The sequence below is a fragment of the Anabrus simplex genome, chromosome 7 (assembly GCF_040414725.1).
Source record: "Anabrus simplex isolate iqAnaSimp1 chromosome 7, ASM4041472v1, whole genome shotgun sequence".
In the NCBI taxonomy this organism is placed as follows: Eukaryota; Metazoa; Arthropoda; class Insecta; order Orthoptera; family Tettigoniidae; genus Anabrus; species Anabrus simplex.
In genome coordinates this window covers 9,887,229-9,911,651 of record NC_090271.1, presented here as the reverse complement: position 1 = coordinate 9,911,651, position 24,423 = coordinate 9,887,229, and the positions used below count along the sequence as shown (strand labels likewise).

General features: G+C 41.4%; 1 protein-coding gene across 4 annotated transcripts in view; it reads right to left on the bottom strand.

The window, feature by feature from the left end:
• Positions 1–24,423, bottom strand: part of Schip1 (Schwannomin interacting protein 1) — a 468,359-nt gene that overhangs the window by 282,975 nt on the left and 160,961 nt on the right. For all 4 annotated transcript variants that reach the window (XM_067151046.2, XM_067151048.2, XM_068228559.1 and 1 more), the window contains one exon: positions 19,854–19,951. In XM_067151046.2, the coding sequence (XP_067007147.2) occupies positions 19,854–19,951 (98 nt within the window). The remainder of the gene's footprint in view (positions 1–19,853; positions 19,952–24,423) is intronic.

The following is a 24,423-nucleotide window of genomic DNA, read 5'->3' as shown; positions in this document are numbered from 1 at the left end:
GTACCGCCCCCTTGCCGCCGGTCATGTGCAACCTTTTCCTTTTACCACTAAGGCCGCGTAGATTTGTGCCCCTGTCTATTCTATTTTCATTGTATTAGTTCCTTTTGGGAACACTGACCATTGTGAAATGGATAAACCCACATTGGGGCAACTGTGCATGAGCACTCTGAAGTGAGGTCACACAATGGGTTAACTGGTTGCCTCTGCGATTGGTACACCCACTCCTATAAACTGTACGTTCCTGAACATTTCTTGCTCTTCCGTCACGAGAAATAAGGCTCCTTTCTATGTAAAGTAACTGCCTGCTAATTATTACAAGTCTTTGTACCTGATGATTGGACTTCTAAGTCAATTATATTGTTAGAGCTAGAGGGATCATTAATAATCTGTTCTACTGGCTTACTATTCTTTCAGATTCTCTATCTATCTATTCTTAAGACAAAAGAAAAAGAAATAAAGCTTTAAATTTGAACACTTGACAGTAGACCTAAAATTTACGATAAATATTTCAGGGAAGTAACAAACGATCTTGAGAAGTCAGGATTAAATTCTGAGGACATATTAAACCTAGATCAGTGGTCGCGAGGCTTGCATGACGAACAGGCTGCCAGCAACTTCTACCGCGGTCTCAAATCTCCGTAAATAAATCTTCTTTTCTTCTTATTCCTAGCGTTTGCCCGCTACGTTCAGGGTCCGCTGTTCTGATCTTGGCTCGCAATTTTACATGGTGTTGGGCATTGTTTGGTCTCAAGTCCAGAGTCTTCATTCACTGTGTCATGCTAGCGCTCCTTTGGTCGTTGCCCATTAATTTCAAAGGTGTTGGTGAAATTGTCTACTGTTCCAGGTGCCGCACGCAGGGCGTGAGACGTTTTTCCCGTGCCTTCTCAGTGCCCATTTGCTGGCGGACGGTGTCGCCGTAAACAAATACCGTAATAATAATAGCTTCGAAGTCTCAACCAATTGTATTGGTGGATGGTATGGTACAGTTCACATCCGCATACTTCTCCATTCTAAATGTCACTTCTGTGTATTTTTTGTGAGAAATCATATGTTGGTACTCCACAATCATTCGCAGGCCGCATTATTGTTTCATTTATGATTCATATTTTGCAGTCGTGGAAATAGGAATTAAGACGTGCCAGTAATCTTTCCGCGGCATCGGCTTTGCTGTACAAACGTTTTGCATTATTAACGGTGCATTGGTAAGAAGGCAAAGAACGTGACTCATCGTTTGTCCTCGAAATGAGAAGAAGGTGAACAGCAGCTCAGTCTTGCTCGGAGTCCGGTCTCACAGATGACAGTCAGTCGACCGCTCTCCTCTTTAGCCAGTTCAAGTCCCCGTCAACATTTCGGCCGGTGGGATACGAGAGGTAATTCAAGTACGGACCTCTCCACAGTGATCATATGATGCTGTTGACGTAAAGCCTTGGTGTTATTCGACAGGAATAGGCCACTTGCCGACACCGAGTTTGAACCTCATCCAGACACGAAGGTCACCTTCGACCCTGCCGGTACTAAAACTGGACTATGACGTGAATACTTAAATGAACCTCGCAGATATTTAACACTTGTATTGACGAAAGCAGGAAGGTGGCTGGGGGACAAGCGAAAACTTACTTCAAATTTGATTTTGAACATATCATAAAATATTTTTTCGAACGTTTTGAGCCAATCCAAAGGGGAATATTGACTAATTCTGTTTTCTGTTACCAAGTTCATGGAATTGCACCTGACCCTGAAAGGAGATGAATCATCTCCGGTAGATAACAGCTCATAATTGTGTCACTTTCTGTCTTTCACGGCCGTCCAGAAGAAGAGAAGTGTTTAGCTTCCTCAACTTCCGATGGTACTACGTTTCTTCCACAAAGTTTTCCGATAAGTTCGCTTTTCGAAGGATCTGTTTCCCTTCTGGTTAGTGTCAAGGCGATGAAGGTGTGGTTTGTCCGCCCCAGCTCCCGCAAGTGGTTCCACCGCTGTATTTGTAACTGGACAGGTCATCACAACTTTATCCCGACAACGCGATGAAGGTGTGGTTTGTCCTCCCCAGCTCCTACGGTCGATACTCACGACGACACAAGACGCAGTGCTGGTTGCGGTGCTACAGGCGAAACTGATGTTAAATAATTGACACGGTGGAGATGCGCCTGGCAGGCCGCAGTCACCCGTACTCAGGTGCCCTTTAAACCTCGCAGCTGCAGACATAGACATGGATTGTGATAAAATACAGCACATCAACAGAGAAGGTGGAACGGCCTGGCCGACGCGGTGAAGTCAGCGAGAAAGGAGCTGATTTCGAATCTAAAGCTCGTTTTTCTATAATCAAGTAAGAGATAGCATATTTGTGGTCCTATAAAGATACCTTCCTTTAGTCTTGCTCCACTCAACCATTGAAGTTTTCTCCTTAAATTTTGAAATTCCCTTCCTCATACTGAAACCATGACCTTTGTGCCCTAAGAATTTTAAGTATGAAAAGTTACTACATTTCTGAAAATTTCTTGATATCGCGGGAGTGACACGTGGCAAGGGGGTAGCTACTTTCCGTCCCACGCTCTGGGATACGTGACGTCATCCGCACGTGTCGTACGTGGAAGGATACAGAAGAAAGTTTGAGACTGCTAAGCCATTTCGGTGGATTATTTCAGAAGAGCGCGTGTGTATAGCGTCCCCACGCGAAGTCGACAGAAAAGTAGTGCCTATCAAATGAGGTCATCTAACCAGTTAAATTAATAATTATACATTTTAAATGTTCAGAATCACTACTGCTAGTGAGTTAACAAATACATGGTTACATCCAAAACTCTTTTAAATACGGTTCATTTAAGTCAGAAAGATTTCGCAAATTTTCTTGGCGGCAAAGGGAAAATGCCTGGAGAGAGGGGGTAATGGCTATAAATATAGAAGGGACGCCATGATGAAACCCCTGCATTGTGTTATTGAATTTTGCGCGAGAGAGTTAAACTGTTCTGTAAATCAAGCGCCAAAAGTAGACTAAGTCCGACGAACAGATTTTGGCCGATGTGGCTGGAGTCTTGAATCTAAACTGGATTTTGTTTAAGCAATGGTAGTCTGATAAACAGGACGGTCAGGATATTGCAGAAGAAGTATAAAGCTGTAAAACATTTTTGTGTTGTAAAAGTAATTTGTGTGTGGGCAGTAACTACCATCAGTCGAGGCCGATCACCGGAGACACGTGTGAAGGGTATTTCTTTTTTATGTGTTTTATTTCCAGGAAAATAAACAGATCTTATGATGTACAGCCAGAAACGTAAAATGGCTAGATAAAGCGACGGAAGGTCACTGGTGATCCGAAGGATGGAATCCGGCGTCGATTTAAGGTAGGTGCCTTGCCATCTTACCACCTACTATATCTTGTTTTGTGATGTCAAACTTATGTGCATTTGAAATGGGTTTTTATGACGCAGTTGGTCACCCCTATGTTTTTGGTGAATGTCAAAATATGCCGAAAGGTCATTTGTTTTATTTTCTGCTTGGATAAATTTAAAATATTGTGAGCGCCGTGTGACACGTAAAAGTTATTGGTGAGGGCTTCGTAGTGATATCACGTCCAGAGTAGATCGTCAATATCCGTGAATTTATTGCTTACACTTTTGTGATGTTAATTGAAATAATTTTATCTGACGTAAATTTTTCTGTTTGAATTTTGACGTAAATAATGTAAGAAATCCATGGTTACCCATTTTCAATCGAGTGGAAGCGCGCTGTTGGGTTGAGAATATAGAGTGGTGAATTTTGTCACGGAGTGAAACGCTATCCTATGTCCATTTAAACTGTGTCCGACTGACAAAAGAATTAGTAGAATTTTGACAGTCATTTTGTGAAATCCAGTTTTGGAAAATACGAGATCGTTATGCGAAGTGTTCATTATTAATGTATTTGTACGTATTAGGCGTCGTGGACTCCAAGTATTTTTATTCCAGTCTTGTTTGTCAGTGAGAGCGGTCTAGTAGAGACGAGAGTTCAGAGTGTCGTATGAGTTGAGATAGGATTTGTGAATCAGGTGATTGGAAGCCTATAAATGTTCCGGGATATGTATAAGCCTGAGGAAGATTGTGTGAAATGTTTGGGATGGAAAGTAGAAGTAGAGAATCCATGCCGGTATTAATTTGCGACGTGTACAATTAGTGTAGGGCATTTTGAAGTATAGTCTATGTGCATTTTGTTGGTTAGAAATATCGTATTTGTTTAATTATTTAGGCAAAGTTAAAGGTTTTATACTGAGAGGCCAGTCAGGCAGGACGAACAGATGTTTCATATCACTGCCGAGCGGGGTCGGGGCTCAATGCCGTCAGCTGGTAGGAGTTCGCAGCTCGGGTAACGGAATTTGAGTGTGTTAGAATTGAGATCACATTTCCTGGCAGTGGATATCAATAATTACGAAATCTAGTTGAAATTTTCATCCGGAAATAACGCGTGTGTTATTAGATACTGTAAATTTGTTTAATTGAGATTGTAATGTACATTTGAGACCACGAACTTAGAGTATAATGAGTAAGGTTAGCCAATTTCAGGGTTGTCCAAAATATAGAGCGATGGTAATGATGATTGTTTTGTTTGTGAGGGGTGCACAAAGCTTCACGGAAATTTTACGACAAGACATGACATCGTAATCGGTTTACCTTGTACGGCGAGTTACTTATGGTTTGTAATTAATTATCAGGGTTATACAAGTAGTAATAATGGTTAGTATTAAATTAAATTAAAGTATGATATCACGAAACAAGATAAATACTGGAAATAAGTGATGTAATTTTTTCCAGTTACCGACGATAGGCATCCAACATGATTAAAAATGAATTACGTCAAGACTTGTGTAGGGACTTGTGAAAGAAACCATTTGTTGTTCGTAAAGATTCATTAAATCATTTAAATCTATTTAATTGTTAAATTCACTGGAAACGATTGAAATAACTTTAAATGAAGCGAATAACTTGGAGATGCATTCTGGAAATCTTAGTTTGTTTTCTGGGGAATATGTAAATGTTAACGTAACGATTGAGGGGACATATCCGAAGGTAATGGATTTTACTGCCACAACGTATTGTGAGCATTGTTATTGTTGCATTATTTAACTTTGATTGAATGAGCAGTAAATGTGCTGGGGTTAGTAAAGTGGAAACTTTGGTCATCAACTTAATTGTTTAGCTTTCAGCTTAGAAATTTGGATGGTCATGGGGTCATCAACCTCAGTGACTTAGAGTAGGGCCATATGCCACCGTAGCATTATTTTCCTTGTGGTCATCATCCACAATGACTTTAAGGTAACTTAGAAGTTTAGATGTCGGTCCATGGCGTAGTCGCAGGTCACATCGATTTAACTAAGGGTCCATACCGTATACCCATTGTGAGGCATACACCGATTGGACTGACTTAATTATACCCAGAGTCCAGGGTTCGTGTTACGAGGACTGGACCATAAAGAATCACTATATGGTACACGTAGTCTTACATGGAAGCCGAATCTAAGGATTTCCAGACTTTCTTTTCTTTAATTAATAACTGAGACAATGGTTTCTAATAAGGATGCCCATCAGGCAGTTATATCAAAGGCTCATACCAGTGTTCTGATTGTGGTGTCCAGTGGACACGATTGGATTCTAATCATGCCGATGATGGATAGATTAGAATTACTGCTTTAACGGTTGAGTTACCTTCGTCATTCCCAAAGTGGTTCCTGCTCTGCTGGGCTGCACGAGCAATTCCTCTTAGTCCAACAATTTCAAGATTACGGGGAAAAGTAAATATTCAACCCTTTGGTCCACTATGAAGGATACCTACCTTCCTTACCTATCAGCAAACGTTCATGAGATCTGTCTCTTGGATCGTATCAGGTTCTTCGTCACTTGCTGAGGTAAAGGTAGGGTTCAGTAATTCTAATCTATCTACTCAAATGAAAAGGTCTGTTTAAAAAATATTCCTATTTTATTCAAGTAATCTCTGAAGAGTTAATCATTTATCATCGTTTATAATCGTTACGTTAACATTTCCATTAGCCATTACCCTCTCTCCCAGGCATTTTCCCTTTGCCGCCAAGAAAATGTGCGTAATCTTTCTGACTTAAATGAACCGTATTTAAAAGAGTTTTGGATGTAACCATGTATTTGTTAACTCACTAACAGTAGTGATTCTGAACATTTAAAATTTATAATTATTAATTTTACTGGTTAGATGATCTCATTTGATAGGCACTACTTTCTGTCGACCTCGCGTGGGGACGCTAGACACGCGCGCCTTTCTGAAATAATCCACCGAAATGGCTTAGCAGTCTCAAACTTTCTTCTGTATCCTTCCACGTACGACACGTGCGGATGACGTCACGTATCCCAGAGCGTGGGACGGAAAGTAGCTACCCCCTTGCCACGTGTCACTCCCGCGATATCAAGAAATTTTCAGAAATGTAGTAACTTTTCATACTTCAAATTCTTAGGGCACAAAGGTCATGGGTTCAATATAAGGTCAGACACATCGTAGTGAAGATGTCGTTCACTGAAACAGATGAAACCTTGGCTTCTCAGAAGATAAAATTGCTGCATGATAGTCGCATATTAAAGTACATTACCTTACAATGCTGTCCCTTTTTATTCTCATGGAAATAATGGGCTGAGCAGACTCTACACACCATGGAAATGAGAATGCTCCGATGGACTCTTAGACTAAGGTGATTCCATGACGCAAGAGACAATATGACTCGCGTCAAAAATTGAATCATGGAAATCAAAAACCACGTAAGTCCACTTTTGTCATTTACGACGTTATGATGGAAGAAATATTGCAAACGTAGCCTACTGTCCCTAATACACACATCCGAAAATAACTAATGAGCTATAATAGAAGTGAAGCTTCCACGGTGTGAACAATTATTTAATTTAACTTCCGGGTCGAACCGTGTTGAACTTGTCTTCTTCACACCGTGGAAGTTTAACTTCTAAGATACGAAACCTTTACTGGGAGGATATTCTCAAAGCTACTAGGCAGTTCGACAACCTTCGAAAGAAAATGAGTGACTACCTGGCTCGACTCGCCCCCCTGAAACGCTGCAGGGACAACAGCATTATACCAGCATGTGTGAGACTGAAATATCACACCAAGAACCGACGGACCGACCGTATTCTTCACGAAACCAGCATAAAACTCCTCAGAGAACGGAACAGTGACACCACACAGACTCTGGACCACCTCAACAATAAATTATTTCATCTCCACCAGCAACTTGCCAGCACTTTGTCGTTCAACGACTGGACCACGTTAGACAGCACTAGCAACACACAATCCCAGCGTACACTGGAACTAGCCACTGCCAAGCAAAACAAGAAATTCAACCGCCTCTTACAAAAACAGAAACCGAAACCACCTTCTCCACTGCAGAAGAATGTAATAGTTAACCTCACAGACAAGCCACTCAGTGAACCTACTACCTCGGTCTTGAGAAAAGGACTCAACTACGCAATAGCTCCGACTAGTATACCGGTGGAAGAAATAATTAGCAAAGTTGAAATTGCAATCCGACACCTTCCTACCGAATTTGCAGAGGAGATCAGACAGGATATATCATGTCTACTGACTAAAGAAATTCATGCCCTAAAAGCACTACGTCAAGATACGGAAACAATTATCCTACCCGCAGATAAAGGCAACGCTACGGTGATAATGACACGCACAGACTATACTCGGACAATAGAACAATTACTCACCGATTCTACATACAGAAAAATGAGTAACCCTACCAACCGCATTAAGAACAAACTCCACACACTAGTAAAAAATTCCAGTATCCCAGCCGAAATACAGAAGAAGCTGATATCCACGGACCCGATACCTCCTAAATTGTATGGCCTTCCTAAAATCTATAAAGAAGGCATACCTCTGCGACCTATCGTGAGCGCTATAGGATCTCCCACGCACGATATCTCCCGTTACCTAGCTGGACTACTTCAGCCACATACAGTACACACTGAAACCTACGTGAAGGACTCCCGACTTTTCATCCAGCTCCTTAAGGACCAATCAATTGAAAGTACGGACTTATTAGTAAGTTATGATGTCACGTCACTTTTCACCAAGGTGCCACTAACAGAAGTATTTCCACTAGGTAAAGAATGCCTTAGCGCCACTTATTTCTATTTCAACGGGGAGTTCTACGAACAGACAGAAGGGGCCGCGATGGGGTCGCCACTCTCTCCAATAATAGCAAACATGTATATGGAACATTTCAAACAGAAAGCCTTAGCTACATCTGCCCTGAAACCGAAATGCTTTCTTCGTTTTGTGGACGACACTTTTGTAATCTGGCCTCACGGGAGCAATAACCTACAGCTATTTCTCGACCATCTCAACTCCATACACGTAAATATTCAGTTCACCATGGAAATATAAGTAGACGGAAAACTACCGTTCCTGGATGTCCTAGTAATACGCAACTCCAATGGGACGCTGAGTCGCGCAGTATACAGGAAACCCACTCACACAGACAGGTACCTACACGCCTCGTCTCATCATCACCCATCACAAAAGCAGGCTGTCTTAACATCACTAGTGAACAGGGCCATAGCGATATCTGACGCAGAGCACCTCGAGGAAGAAAAAGAACACCTCACGGAAACCCTTAGGAAAAATGGCTACTCGCTCAATAACATCCAACGAGTCCTTAAAAAATCAGGAGAGGACAAAGAAAAGGCCGTCGTAGGAGAAAACAACTGGAAAGAAGAACTGACCCACCCGAAAACAGCGATACTGCCATACATAAAAATACTACAGACAGGATCGGCAAGATACTGGACAAATACAACATAAAAACTATCTATAAACCTCACCGTAAGCTAGCCCGTTATCTACCACCACTAAAAGGCACAATAGAACTACAGGCTCCTGGAGTATATCACATTGAATGTAGCTGCGGAGCTTGTTATGTAGGTGAGACAAAACGTCTGATCTCCACCCGCCTAAAAGAACATATCCGTCACACCAAGAACCAAAACACAGATATTTTAGCGGTAGCCAAGCATTCCTACGAAACTAGGCACGGAATATTATTTGACAAGACCAAGATCCCAGCAGCTATCCCTTGGAATCTGGAAAGGAAAATCCGCGAGGCTATCGAAATCAAGAAACATCCGAACAACATAAATTTAGAAGAAGGATATAAAATCAGTAATTCTTGGATGCCTATCATTCATAGTTTAAGACATACAGACCACAACATAAACACATGGGCCGCAACCCTATTACATAACAGCGCGGGCAAGCCCCCACTACCTGGCTGTGACATATACTTTTCCAGAATATTCACGAGACAGCCAGGGCTTACGTCAGCCAGAAAGGCTAGGATATAAAAGGCCAAGATCAAGGCCACTCTAGTAGTGTAATTTCTGCCTGGGAGACTGATTACCTCGGATCGAGTAGGGGTATTTCAGTCGCCTTGACAAAGAATACTGCAATGTATTCGAAACGTCGGCAAACTGTACGTGATGTGCAGACAACTACAACACGGTTAAACCCGGAAATTAAATTAAATAATGAGCTATAAGTTGCTTATCATTTCGCGCAATTTACGTACCAACTTAGTCCATGGAATTAGCGAGTTTCTACAACTAGTTGGCATCACTATCGCATAAACAAAAGACAAGAATGACCCAGCGAAATCTGCCTGTTTGTGATGGATGCTACCGCAGGCAGATGTGGGTGTCTAACTTTGTTGTACATGTACAGTGTTCTGATGTTTGCGTTTTGTTAAGACGCTATGGAAATAAAAAAGCACCCAATTTCAGGCACATCTATCCAACTATCGTTAAGGCAGTACTGCAAATACTTAACGAGAAACATGGCCATAAAACAGTTTTTGCCCCTCCGGTAATTTTGGTTTACTGGAGTTAGTGGGTTTTCAGTTATAGGGAAACCACGGGGAGATAGACGTAGATGGTATAGAGACCTGTATAGTGAGGCCAGCGACCGGTGGATGGATCATATCAGGGCGCAGACGAATTTGCCGACAAGTGGATTCCCGGGCGATAACGCAAGGATGGGGCGTTCTTCCTCTGTTTGTTTGCCTTCTCCCACTTTCTTCCCGGTGGCCTTTCCTGACGGCAATCTTACATGGAGCGATGACTTCACTATTACATTCTTCTCTGGTGGTTCGTAGAAGACTGTCCTCGAGGAAGAGGAATTAACCACTCGAGTCTAAATTTCTGGACCTATCGAGAATCGAATTCGTTATCTCAGGAATAGAATGTTGACGCCCAGCCCACTGCACAATTGAGATTAGCAGCTCGCATGAAGTAACCATCGGCAATTTAGTACTATCTCGCCTGAATGGTCGCCGTAATTTCAGTGGGACGTGCGGTCGATTTCGGGGGACTGAGGATGCTACCCACATTTCTTTAATTCCTCTAGCTCGGGGCTTACATAATAATAATAATAATAATAATAATAATAATAATAATAATAATAATAATAATAATAATAATAATAATAATAATAATAATAATAATAATAATAATAATAATAATAAGGTATTACGATAAAAGGAACCAAGTGTCTACGGCTTTCAGCTGTTAAGGACTGTTTTCCTCAAATCTTAAGCTCTTCCGCTCACAACATTTGTGAGGCCTATCAGACCTTTGATTTCTTCCTTATTTTACCGATAAATCATGCCAATTCCTTCGACTGTGACGCACCGTTTCCTAAGGAAATCTAGTTAGGCGCATATTTAATCTATAAGATAATCGTTTGGGAACCGAGAAGAGGTATTCGTCATCGTTCTCTTTTACTAGAACGGATGAAAATGTCATCTAGGATTGTGCTTAAGGACGTTGCAGTAAGTAATGAAATTGTCACGTCACGATAGCCCCTGGTGGTTTGCTGCACGCTGAGCGTATGTGAAGGTTTGGTTGCCTACCTTGTAACACTATACTGTAACTATTTCCGCTAATGGCGTTCCCACGCACGTCGTGAGAAGTTCGCTCTTTATAGGGAAGGTCACAGATTATAAGTCACACGTAGTGATACAGCGGGCGGCCATCAAGAACCCACCATTGCAGAGGGTGAACGTCACCGTAGCGATCATCTTCAGTGGTCTCTTCATTCTCTGAAGGATGGGGCATTCTTGTTCTCTCCTTGTACGAAAGTAAATCTCAACATTTGCTCCTAAAGAGGGGTCGAGAAAAAAGACCACCACTCCTTTACTTTGTGGCTATCACAGTGAGTCTCTCCATTCCCTCGCTCCAGCACAGCTTGTCGTCTTTCAGAGTTTCACACACTTCCACAGATATCTCTGACATCTTCCGTGTTTTCTGCTCAAATCTTTTTCCATGGCCACTTCTTCAGTAAATTGGCTATTTGGCAAAATTCGATGAACCAACGTTCTGCTTCACCAGTTTGTGCACATGTGCACCATGTATCGATAGGACAACAAAGTAGTGGATACGGTGACCTCCGGTTCTTTTCTTCTAAGACTCGCCTCATATTTCTACTTAACCCTCTCATGCATCATGTCCACTACTATTGGCTGATATTAGAGCTCACTAGCACTTTATCCGTATCCCCTATTGCATGAAGTCCACTCTGGTGGACGTGTTCTGTTCAGCGCTGCGTTCTTATGGCGAAAAAAAGCAACTATTGGAGCAGCAGGCGCCTTTCTTCTACAAGTGTGCGATCAAAATGGCGGGGAGGAAGGATGGCTATGTACATAGTCCTACAATAACGAGAAAATCCTTCTGTGGAAGAAGTAAAGATAGGGTAAAAATTATAATATCTTTTATCATAGTATATAGGGTGTTGTGAGACATTTCCTCACTGTATGTGTACCACTGTGGTGTATGTCATGCATGCGCAGTACTCGGGATTATTCTAATTTCTGTAGTTAGTATAGTATATCCGTGTATTTTAAATTTATTTTTAAAACCGCCCCTATACTTATATTATAATAATAGCCTAACAATAGAAATATAATGAGCATATTTTCTCACTGGTTTGCAAAAACATAATTTAGTTACTTTCAACCATCATATGTTTATTACATTATTATTATTATTATTATTATTATTATTATTATTATTATTATTATTATTATTATTATCTTTCTCCAATACGTGTGATAATTGAAAAAAATTCCGAATGACTCTGACTGTACAATTGCTGATGATAATGATGCAGATGAAGACTGGGAAGCAACACCTGTGATCCCCAACAATGTCATTATTCTCGAATCCAGGAGAAGTTGAGGAGGAGAACGAACAGCATTTTGATCCCTCTGCTACAGATACATCCCAAAGGCAGACATCCACTTCCCATGAGACGAAAAATAAGCCCAGTTCTACATGGACAAGGACATAAGTCCTCTTCCTCTATGTTTGGGAGAATGTAAGTTGTACTAAGTTAAATGTGTCATTTTGTCCAGAATACTTTGCCATTTTCCACACAAGAAAATGAAAGACGGTGAATGAAGTGATATGCATAGGATGGATCTATTAATGCATGAAGTCCACTCCAGTGGACATGGTGTTATTTCCATGGTGTTTGGTGTAAATTATGGAAATAAAGCTTTGGGTGATCCATTGGACACGAAATATTACAAAAACACTGTATTTAACATTTTTATCTTCATCCCATTAATTTATGCAAGAGAGGGTTAAGGTGCAAGTGGGGGGCGCGGCATTAACAATATTGAGCTCCCAAAAACAATTCCAGAATTTCGTAACTAAATTGATGGGATACTTGTGGGGAATTCTGAATTCTGATGTTAATTGCCTGTATTTACAATAGAGATCGCTGCGGTTTTCAGTAACAAAAACTTGCATCGTGACCTGCAGGGGATGCGACTTCTCATCTCAAATATTCCATATGCAAGGAGCGGGATTCGAACTGTGGTCCTTTGAATATTCGTTTCTTACGGTTGTCATAAGAGATATAGGTGCGGTATTTGGTATGTTTTGTAATTAATCTGATATTTTCATCAAAAGTGGCCAACGCGTACCTTACAACGTATGGAGTCCTCGCTGTGCTGTTTCTGCGTGTACTGCACGGTTACATTTCCTAGTTAAGGAATAATTCTTCTTACTCAAGGCTGTGCCACGTGAGCAGCTGAATGACCGTTTAATGCCATTTTTGACGGAAGCAGTGTTTCTTCATCTGTCTCTAGGCATATAGCTTCCAGCGATATGGCACCATATGCCTCGATCTTGTGAGTCTGTTGTGTACGCCTCATTCTGGTGCTGATTTTTGAGTATCCAAGCAGCTTCCAGGCTGATGACTTCACAGAAAGACACACAGTAAAATTATTATTTACAAGCAACTTCTGAAATTGTTTGTAACACACCTCATGACGTGGTGATTAAGGCGCGCCTCTCCATGTGAGAGCTAATGGCAGCTACCTCTCCTGGTCTTCCAATCGCAGCTTTGCGAAGTGTAGAGTTTTACCGATCTTCCTCTTAAAACAATAATCACCACCAGCATACAAGTGACAGTGGAGTGGCTTGTGACGCGCTATGTCTCTCTTCAGGTGTGGGTCGCTAGCTGAGTCCGGCATTGCCTCCAGTTACTCCTGTGAGCCTCCTCGCTTGGTTTTCTTCCGACACCGCACGCCCTTCTTGATCCGATACCTCCATTCTTCCAAGTGTGCGACCTCTTCCTTTAACGCGGTTTGATGCGAGTACTGGGTTCCAACCCCACTACCCGTACTACCATTCTCTCAGCAGGCTGTAAGGCCCTTCCACCACAGCCCTGTCTGCACGAGAGCGACGTGAAACACTTTTCCTTTTCCCCTCTGCGGTTGTACTTTCTCGTAATTATTATTATTCGGAGAGACATAGAGGGAAACACGAGGATGGGAGATGATTTACGGTCGGTGCGCCTGGTGGTCGCCTGTCATGTTCAAATGCCTGTATTCACGCCCTGGTGGGTGAGTGGTCGTCCTCACCGTTATCCTACTTGACAGAAACTATAGTTAATTTGCAGACTGAACGCCGAGAGACATGACAGTTTCTAAAGATGTATGGTGTTCGATTCTCCGCCAAGTCAGAGATTTCTCGTCCATTCAGCCAACGCGAAAAAGTTGAGGAGATGGCAGGCCCGGTCTCCAAATCCAAGAATGACGGCCAAAAGGATTCGTTGTGCTGACCGCAAGCCAAGTCTGTTGTTCGAACGGTGCAATCAGCTGTCGCACGGCCATGTTGGGACCAGTCGCGATAATTAACCAGCAAGAGACAGTACAGTGACGTCACCAAGTGCCAAGAGGCCAAGCTGATGACGTCATGTAAACACTCACGAGCAGTGAGATGAGCAGCGAACAGCTGGTGAAAAGATTTCATACAGTCACTCGGGTTTATATGACACATTTCTGACTAACACTACACTTCAGAACTGAGTCATAGTTGATCCAAAATGCTATATTATAAAAGGATATTTTCGACTATGTTTTCTCCAAGACTCCATCACACATTTTATGAACTATTTTGTTCATGTTTCTTTATTTTGGATTTCTTTTGCTTAGAAATGTTTAATGAAATAGAAAGGATAAAGATCCCCTGTTAAGTGCTTCAGTTGCCACTAATGGCCCTTCCACCACAGACCTGTCTGCACAACACTTTTCCTTTTCCCCTCTGATTAGCGGTAAGCACATCAGCTAAGTAGAGGAAGGGCGTTGGATATTTTCTCTTCTTTTTCAGAATTCATAATCTTCTCTACAATAAAGAGTGGATTAAATTAAATACAGTTTCTTGTTTTTGCGGGAACATTTACGGGTCAAACAGTCTGCTCGGCTACATACGGCGTCTTTCTGCGGTGTAGTCGTCCTGCATTAATCAGGCGCGGTTTAAATCCTCGACCCACCAGGGAATCGAACCCCGGACCCTCTGAGCGCTGATCACTTGCTTAAGGACTACGGAGGCCATTATAAATTAACGTTCACTAATTTTTTAGTAGAACAATTTTTGGAAAAAAGTTTCCCATTCTTTAAGTCGTTTGTTTCCAAAGTTGTTGGACCGTTACGGAAAGCTGAGCGGCTCTTTGCTATTTGCAGGTCTCATGTACAAGGAGGTGCTTTTCTCACACTCACAGCCATACGCGAGACAGAGTGTCGTCACCATAACACGTGTCGGAGTGAACGCTAAGTTTTATGAAGTACTTGTGCTTTCCGTACTTTCAGATCCCTGATGTGATTGGCTGCAATTCCGGTGCTATTATACTTCCTAGGTGCCCGATGATGAAGCATCGACCAATGTTTCTACCTTCTGGAAACTTCTGAGACATGCAGGCTATCGCAGAGGCCGATGGACCCTGGTCCTGCTGACATCGGCAGAGAGACACCACAAACACGCTCAGCTGCGTCATGACTGTTAAGACTTGTCGTCTCTTTCCTGTCTCGATCACCGACCGCGACACCGACAGTAGGCATCATCTCGCTACTTCACGCCACTTGACACTCTCAGTCTTCCTTTCTTATAACAGTTGCCTCTGTCGGCCTCCGGATCCCAAGATAACGGGTTCAAACCCGGCAGAGGCAGTTGGATTTTTGAAAGGTGGAAGAAAGTCCACTCAACACTCCATGTCTACGATGTTGGCATGTAAAACATCTCTGGTGACACATGTGGTGTTTACCCGACAAAATTAATAAATCTCGGTCACAGATGCCCAAGAGATATCCGATTTACTCGGTCTGCCATCTAGTGGGCTTAGAGTAAAACGGAACGTGGAAATTGACGAGCAGGCAGCCAGATGGCGTCAAATTGAAATGTCTGCACACGGTACCTGAGGCCGTACCATTATTATTATTATTATTATTATTATTATTATTATTATTATTATTATTATTATTATTAGTAGTAGTAGTAGTAGTAGTAGTTAAACAGTTGGACTTCCTCTTAAAATGACCTTGCTGTTATCAGGCACATCACGAAATAATAATAATAATAATAATAATAATAATAATAATAATAATAATAATAATAATAACAATAATTGTACCGAGACGTACACCCGTCCCGTTCATTCAAATGAAGCGCCATGAAGAAGACAACTTGTGCAATACGTTTCGACTTTTCTTCACACATGTCAAGCTCTAGTGTGAAGAGGAACTATTAAAATCCCAAAGAGATTTTTTTTTTAATTTTAAGGTTTCCTAAACTGAGTCACAGTTTGCTTCACTCCTATATCTTACCGTGAAATTGGATTCTGGCCAATAGATATTTTTGTGTATTTAATTTTCAACCAATAATCGTTTTCTTGTAGGTACACATTTAATTATCCAATACAATTTGGATGTGTGTCGGGCCTTAGCACAGAGCTCTCTACAACGCTCCTCTCGGGTATAAAAGCTGGCACTTTTTCGTCCAGTCCAGTTTATTTAGAGCAGGCGGGGGCGTCTCGCCCATCATCGAGTATTCCAGGTGATTGAGGTAATGGCAGCCAGTTAATAACTAATATGATAGCCTCTGAAAGCTATCTCGAGGGGAAGGTTTCCAATCTTCAATATGTAAATTTCATCTTCTAATGTAAATCTCAAAACTAGCCTAAGACACTCAGCCGGGAATAGAGATTGTGACACCCTCTCGAGTTCGAGGTGACTATGTTTTTGTAAACGTTTTCTGTCTGTAGCTTTTGTAACTTAAATTTGCTCCATCTAGTCACCTCAGTAGTACAGTTCGCGCCTGAAGCCCAAATAGGGTTTTAATATTTTTGTGCAAATTTCAAGGAGGGCCAGTGTTTGCCTCCGCTTCATTTTGTTTCTTGGGACGATAACTTTAACCTGTGTTTTTTGTCCCACAAAGGCCCGGTAGAATGGGTATTCGATACTCAATCATGTGTGATAAAAGGTTAGACTGTTGAGTGTCGAAGACAGTGAATACTGTTCGAATTGTAAAATGTAGACTGTGCCTCGAGACGCCTGCAAAGTGCAAATTTCAGTGAGAAAAAGATGCCCTGGTTGTAAACATGAAAGTTGAAGGTTGTCTTGAGAAAGTAGTAAGAGTATAAGGTTTGGAGCGCAGTCTCCTGCTCTTTCTAATCTTGTAGAGGTGTTAGTGTAAATATTAAATCGTGCCTTTTGGAAGGCGGTAACGTTGTGGTCTCCTAGATCATTTTGTGGAGCAAAAGGTGATTGTACGTTGTAACTGAAATTGGGAGACCTGCCTCTTTGACTATTGAGTGGATGGAGCAATAGTGCTCAAGTAACTTGTAAAATTGTGAGCTTTAAGTTCAGATTATCAATTGAAAATTTTGTTGATTTTCTGATTTCTCGTACTTTGTACCTAAGCTAACAGGCTAGTTCTGTCGCCAGGCGACGTGTTTTGTTTAAATTTGGCATTTGAAAAAAATATCAGAAAACAAATATAGCTCTGATTTTAAAATTTTAAATTACCTCATATAGACCCATTCATGCCCGCCACAGAACACGGTAACATGGCACGAGGAAGCTAAATCACAGAGGACACAGAAATGGGTGAGTCCTGTTTGGATGAGTGGTGCAGTGACCCTACGGGTTCAAACCGGCCACAGGTAGCTCGAATATCGAAGGGCGCAGGAAAGTTCATTCGATACTCAATGCAGTACGATAGGCAGCACATCTGCCATCTAGTGGACTAAAGCAGAACGAATGTTTCATAGCAGACAGGTGTGTGTGTAGAGTATTGCCTATCGTCCAGGCGAGGAAGGAGAGGGGCTTTTGCCCACCGTCCGCTGTCCTGACAATGGTTTTCCATTCTTGTGCACTAAGGCGAATGCCGGGATAGTTCCTCGCCTGGCCTGAGCGTTTGCTGTACGAACGAATAACCCATTTGCCCTTCTCCTGTAATTATTTTCTTATACTTACCTTTTTCTAATTTACCAACAAGTACACAGTCTCCCTTTTTCTGTTTGGTTCACTCTTAAATATAAACAAACACTGAATCTTCAGAAGGCAATGAATTCGAATATAAAATTGAAATTTTCTCTGAATTTACGACACATACTTGAGTCGGTTAGTTCAAAAACTCAGCATGTCCACAAAATTAAAAAATGAGATATTGTGTCTTTCATAACCTTTGAGGCTCTCTACTTAATACGTTACAATGTTTTATTACATAATCATTCTTATTCCTTAGGTATTAAACCTTGAAGTTTCAGTTCTGTTCCATAACTTGACATATCCAAAGTAATCTGGCAGCAGAAGGAAAGTTTAATGTTTGTGTCGACAGTGACTTGTTTCTATAGAGGAGCCAGTGCAATGGACGGTGAAGACGAGCCACAAATCATCATGGATAGGTTACAGTAGTTGTACCACTTTTGGTACCAGGATATACCCCAGACTTTATTGCATTGAAAAATATATCCGAAGAAGGGAAATCATCGGATTATAGACACATTTTTGGGAAATTTGAAAATATTATCTGTTCCGATATATGTTTAATTAAAGGAAAACAGTCAGTGAAGTTTCAAAGCCACCTGCTAACTGGCCCAGGAAAAGGTTCACCATAGGAAGGAACAAGACCACAGTAGCAACGTATTTCCCATGGTGTTTGCAGAAGAGGAAAGAGCTTAGTGTTTGACCTTAAGTTAAAAAAGTTAACAATGTTCTAAAGAAAGTGAAAAATCATCATGGAAGTGAATGGAAATCTAATCGAAATCTACAAGGAACTGCCAAATTCCAGAGAACTGAATTTCCAGGAGCAGGAAGTACAGGAGGAGGAAGAAAATGTTCTCCAAGAAAACAATATCAATTTACTCTTAATGTTGAAGTAATCATTAAAGACGAAAATTTCCCATTTTTGCCATTGTAAGATATAGCAGTGTCATGTGATACTACACTTCGAAGCATGAAGGTATCGGGAAAATAAAAGTAAGGAGTACGAAAGGTGTGAGATGTCTGTAAACCTCGCGAATCGAGGAGGGGAAGGAATAAGTCTGCAACTTCGCTCACAATCTGTTCCAATACTGACCATACCCACTTATAAGTCAACATGTCCAAAACACTCTCATTAATATTCAACATTGGTGAAATGCTACATTAATTTAATTCTCGTTATTTCAATAACATAAATTGCTTTGTCACACTAAACATTCTGATCGGTTTAATCTCGGTAACAGTTTCTTCATATTTTCTCAATTCACTTTAACATGGGCCTCATTATGAGAAGCGTTCCTGACTGTAACTGAGAAGCCTTCATTCTACTTTTGAACTTTGTCTTGTCCCCTATAATACAAGCCTTCAATCACTGATGTATGTGCATGTGTCAGTGTACGTAATAGCACTTCAGTAGCTCGTGTTAGGTTGATTGTTAACAAAACAACCACAATACTCTTTTATTCCAGCATTGTAGATAGTTTCTAGAGATTGTATATTGTGGTCAAGTGTACGAGAGGGCCACATCCGATATTGTGTGGTTCAGTATCCGAGCTCTTACTCTTCTTAGCCGAGTCCATTGTTCTTCTCCATTCGTCTCACATGAATCCAAGGCGGTTTATGCGTACAGATTTATCCATTGAGTTTACTCCAAACTTAGTCTTTATTTCTTTATTCTGGCCACCCACATCGTCCCAACCACCGTCTGATCAGAAGAGGCGCGAACCTTGGAAAAGGGAATGTAAAGGTGCCAAATCTAACATCGTCAGGGTCGGGAGATAACAAGAGATGCGGTAGGAGACATGAAAGGGGGACTGAGCTAGAGGAGAAGAGGCACGACGAGGATTTCAGTCTCGTACTCAACGTGTGGAAGTAGCAAATCGGATACACGTGTGAACACTAACACCGAGTCCCCGAGCTAAGTTCTTCATTGAGTTGTGCCAATACAAGATTGTCAATGGCACTTCATTGCAGACTGAACGGTGTTCCCAGTTGTGTCAGTGCTCGCGCTCTAGCTATCTGTACTTACCCTCCGTTCTTCCTCTCGAGCTGCGCGCAGGTGAGACTCGATGGCGTCCAGGTCGATTTTCGGCATAGCCGTCTCGATATTGTAGACATCGAATCCTCCTGGCAAGAGAGAAACGACAGATCACTGCAGTGACACAGCTAGTACAAGGAAGGCGAAAGTAAAACAGCATTTTTTAACCAGGACGTAATTTATAATAAAATTAACGATGTTTTCCAACAGTTATGCATTTGAATACATCACATGAAATATACTTTTTAACCTGCTTAATTCTTGGAACAACAATAAAATGGGTCATGTTCAGTTGTAAGACGAAGGCGCTAAAAGAGCTTCATGTGAACTCAACAATTGGTATGGGAAACTCTGACGTACCATTAGGGCCTTGGCTGCCAACCCAGACGCCTGCTCAATCTGGAATGCAATGTCGTCCCTTGCGACTTATACCAGGCCATATACACTTACACCTAGATTAATGTTGATATCTCCAGCAGACTCCTCAGCGCTCATCCACACACTTGACAAGCCTTCCTTGATGGGTGCGGACGGTACAATGACTGTCGTAAGAGGCTCTCAAATCGGAGTCCTGACACTCATCTATCCTATCGACCTCCCTTGGTCAACTCTGGTTTACGCACCCTGGGGAGTCTTTCATTTTCACCTTGTCTTTCTAAGTCCGATGCCTTCACTTTTCCGAGTGTCGGACCCCTTCCATTTTTCTCTATTTAAGGAAGGTTGCCGATTTGTACTTCCTCTTAAAACAATAATCACCACCACCAGCACCTCCTCCACGACACATGCTCTACATGACGATCAAAATCGCATCAACATCCACTGGAGTTGTTTTTATAAACCTGGGACATAGACGTGTTAAAAATAAAACAGCATAGAAATTAATCTACCTTACGTCATACTTACAGAAAAAAAAAAGGAAAAATCACCTTCAAAGTATCTGAGTGTCTATTTTCAGCCCCCAGAGGAACATGTCGGACTCTGTCAGTGCCAAATAGAACTTTAAAAGTGTCTTAGCAAGCATTTTACACGATTTCCTAGTGACGCTTTCATCTTGAAAATTACTCCACACTTCAAATTAGTTTTCAAAATCTTATTTCTTATACGCAAACTCATTAAACTCATCTCTCAGTTCACAGCAACATTTAGTGGTTATAGACCCTTTTGTCTTCATAGTCACCGTATATTTAGCCTGAACAATGCCGTATATGTTCAATGCAGGCGTTTTAAAGCCCTGAACCTTTCAACCGCACATTTATTCCCTGCACACATTTTTGTATGCATGATACCAAATGTGTAAGATGGAATTTACTTAGAATTTCATAGATATGCAGTGGTTTTCACATTGATCATACACATTCGTTTGTGGCTGTACTGTCATTGTTCTGTAAGGAGCAGGGCTGTAGTTAAATGTACAACACACTCTTTAAAGTGCCCTAACAATAAATGAATTTTCTCGTGAGATGAAGGGGTGGTTGCTGAATGCGACCCGCAATACGAAGTGGTCTGTATTCATATGAAATATAGCAATTACCCGCGGCTTCGCTCGCCTGGATTTCGTAATTTCATCAAAGTAATCGCTCCTCGGCATTATACTAAGACATTATCTGAAAATTCCTAAAGTATAAAAACTCGCCCAAAAATTGAGTTTCATTTATCCCAGAAATTCTTTGTAAACCATGTTTGTGGTTTTAGGCTACCTTTTGGAGCTAAGACGACCATGCGACACAGAACTGCGCATGCGAGAAACAGTCTTCTCTCATGTCGAAAAAATAAATACATGTTTTTTTGTTTTCTTGCTAGTGGCTTTACGTCGCACCGACGCAGATAGGTCTTATGGCGTCGATGGGATACGAAAGGCCTAGGACGTGGAAGGAAGCAGCCGTGGCCTTAATTAAGGTACAGCCCCAGCATTTGCCTGGTGTGAAAATGGGAAACCACGGAAAACCATCTTCAGGGCTGCCGACAGTGGGATTCGAACCCACTATCTCCTAGACGCAAGCTCACAGTCACGCGCCCGTAACCGGACGGCCAACTCACCCGGATTTTTTATTTTTAAAGGAGATTCCAAATACCTATTCCTACATCTGTAACATATTCAGTTCCTTTAGGTAGGGTATTCATAAGTATCCCCATAAAAAGAATTCAACCCCTTCATCAGTCCTTTCCCATCCCAATCTAAATGTATTTTCCGAAAACAAAAATATATGTTTATTTTTAAAAGAGATTCCAAATACCAATTTTCACGTCTGTAACATCTTCAGTTTTTGAGATATAAGTCTCCACAGAAAAGTTGCTCAACCACTTTTCCCCCTTTTTCACCACACCAATTTTTACGTCTGTAAATTTCTAAGTCTTTGTGATGTGAATATCCTAATTTCAAAAATTCACCCCCCTTTTCACCCCCTCATCGCCGGAATATCCAAAAATCCTCCCTTAGCGAGCACTAAAACCATAATAGAAATATATCCCCAAAGTTTCATTTCTTTATGGCCAGTAGTTTTGGCTCGGCGATGATGCATCAGTCAGTCAGGACATGCTATTTTATATATATAGATAGCAAGAAATTTTGAACATGTTCACAAACGTAAATATATTCCCTCAACCGTGTCAGTGTGGCAAGACTGATAGAAGCAGAAAACGAATGTAAATACACTGTATCAATAAGTTTTCCTATATTTAATATAAGCTTGAAAACTATATATTATTATATATCATTGTTAAACGATGTGTACAAACAGGAGTCTAGATATATCGCAAAATAAGCGGTGTACGTACCACCAGACCATATTACATGAATTTCTCTGAACCCAACAGGAAGGAATGTCAACATTACCGTCTTGAGTGAGACTAGGAGCAGCGCGGTTCCTCTGTCATCGAGGGTCAGGCTAAGAAGCTCAAGTTACCAGGATCGATCCCAGCTCAGCTGGGCTCAAAGACACCAGTCTCGTGTCGCTAGGTTTACTGGCACGGGGCAAAGTTCCAGCACTGGATATCGTCAATCTGTGACGGACTCGTTATAAGACACACAGTGGAAACAGCAATCACCCACCTGTTGAATCCTGAGACATAGCAGTGTGCGTACCAGCATGGAAGATATTAACTGACTGTTCTCTGGTCGCTAGCCAGCAGAGCAGTGTGGGATGTGCCGCGACCTTGCTCCACTCACACAGGCGGAAGTTCTGCTCGCAAGAATCTTCTTTATTTAGTGTCATCTGATGCACTTGTCACCCTACAGACTGCGCAACCTGCTCGTTTAGGTCAAGTTATTGGTCTGGTTTGTAGGCACGTAATTAGCATATCCTAGATCCTTCCTAATCTGTTCCTCACCCTGACTCCTTGGTGACTGTTGGCCTGAGCTATATCAACAAGTCGTAACATTTAGAACGTCCCTCTTCTGCTCAAAATTACTACAGGAAGGACGTTTTTCAACCAGCAGACATCGTAATGATCACACGGCTCAGCTGCACATGTCCTCGGACACTCCCGGCACTAAAAGCCACACGCCATTTCCATTTCAATCAGTAAATAAACTTTTGATTGTGGTTAAGTAATGTATTTTCATTTCAAAGCTAAATGAATTCTCGGGCTAAATAATTCTTTATTAAAATACTCGCGCTTCGCTACGGTTATACACTGAAAGTTTTACATTGTGCAGAGTTCACGGTCAGCTGAGCTTGTAAAATACACCTTCAGTTCGCACGTTAAACGGTTTTTGGAGTATGATTATTTATTTTCTGATGTAACACTTGTTTGGACCTCGCACAGAAGGATTGGAATGTTTTAAATCCTGTCTTGTTTAACATCTAGGATGTAAAACCGACAAACCTGTGAACTTTTGATTTTGTACGTAGAACAGTAATGGAGGAATGAATGGTTTCTTAGGGGGTGAATGTTTTTAAATATGTATAACTTGTAGGATAAAGAAGACCACCCTTCATGCCCGAAACGGTTTCGAAAGACGGGATCTCTAAACTCCTTGATATTTTACACTAGGACATAAAAGAAGAACCTTCTCGTAAAATTACAACTTTGTACGTCAAGTGCTTTTGGAAGTTCCTTTCCGGAGCTGTAGGGAAGAAACGTTTAAAAATGTCTCCTACTGCACATCTAGGATTTAAAATATGTACCTCTGTTTGTCTTCGTTCGTTTCAGAGGAAGGAATGAATATATTTGTTATTAGATCTTGAATCCCATTCAACTCTCTAAGGCCCTTTTGTGCTGGTTCATTAATTCATAATATGAAGATTTCCAAGACATCCGATTTATTTCAAACCTTCTGATGTTTAACACCTAGGACATCACTTCGTAATTCAAACGGTTTCATGTAAAGACATCATTCCTCACCTTCCCTTAGGGCTGTCTTCTTTTAAGACCATTTCTTATTTAAAATCAAAGACAGAAGTTTATGTTTATAGAGGGCAGCTACGATGTCACCGCGACATTCACTATCAAAGTATTTCGGGCGCAACTCGTAACAACACCTGTGCGCGCGGGGCACGGATGTAGCAGCTCGCTCGCTGCACGAGTCTTTTTAATTTTTTTGCTAGGGGCTTTACGTCCC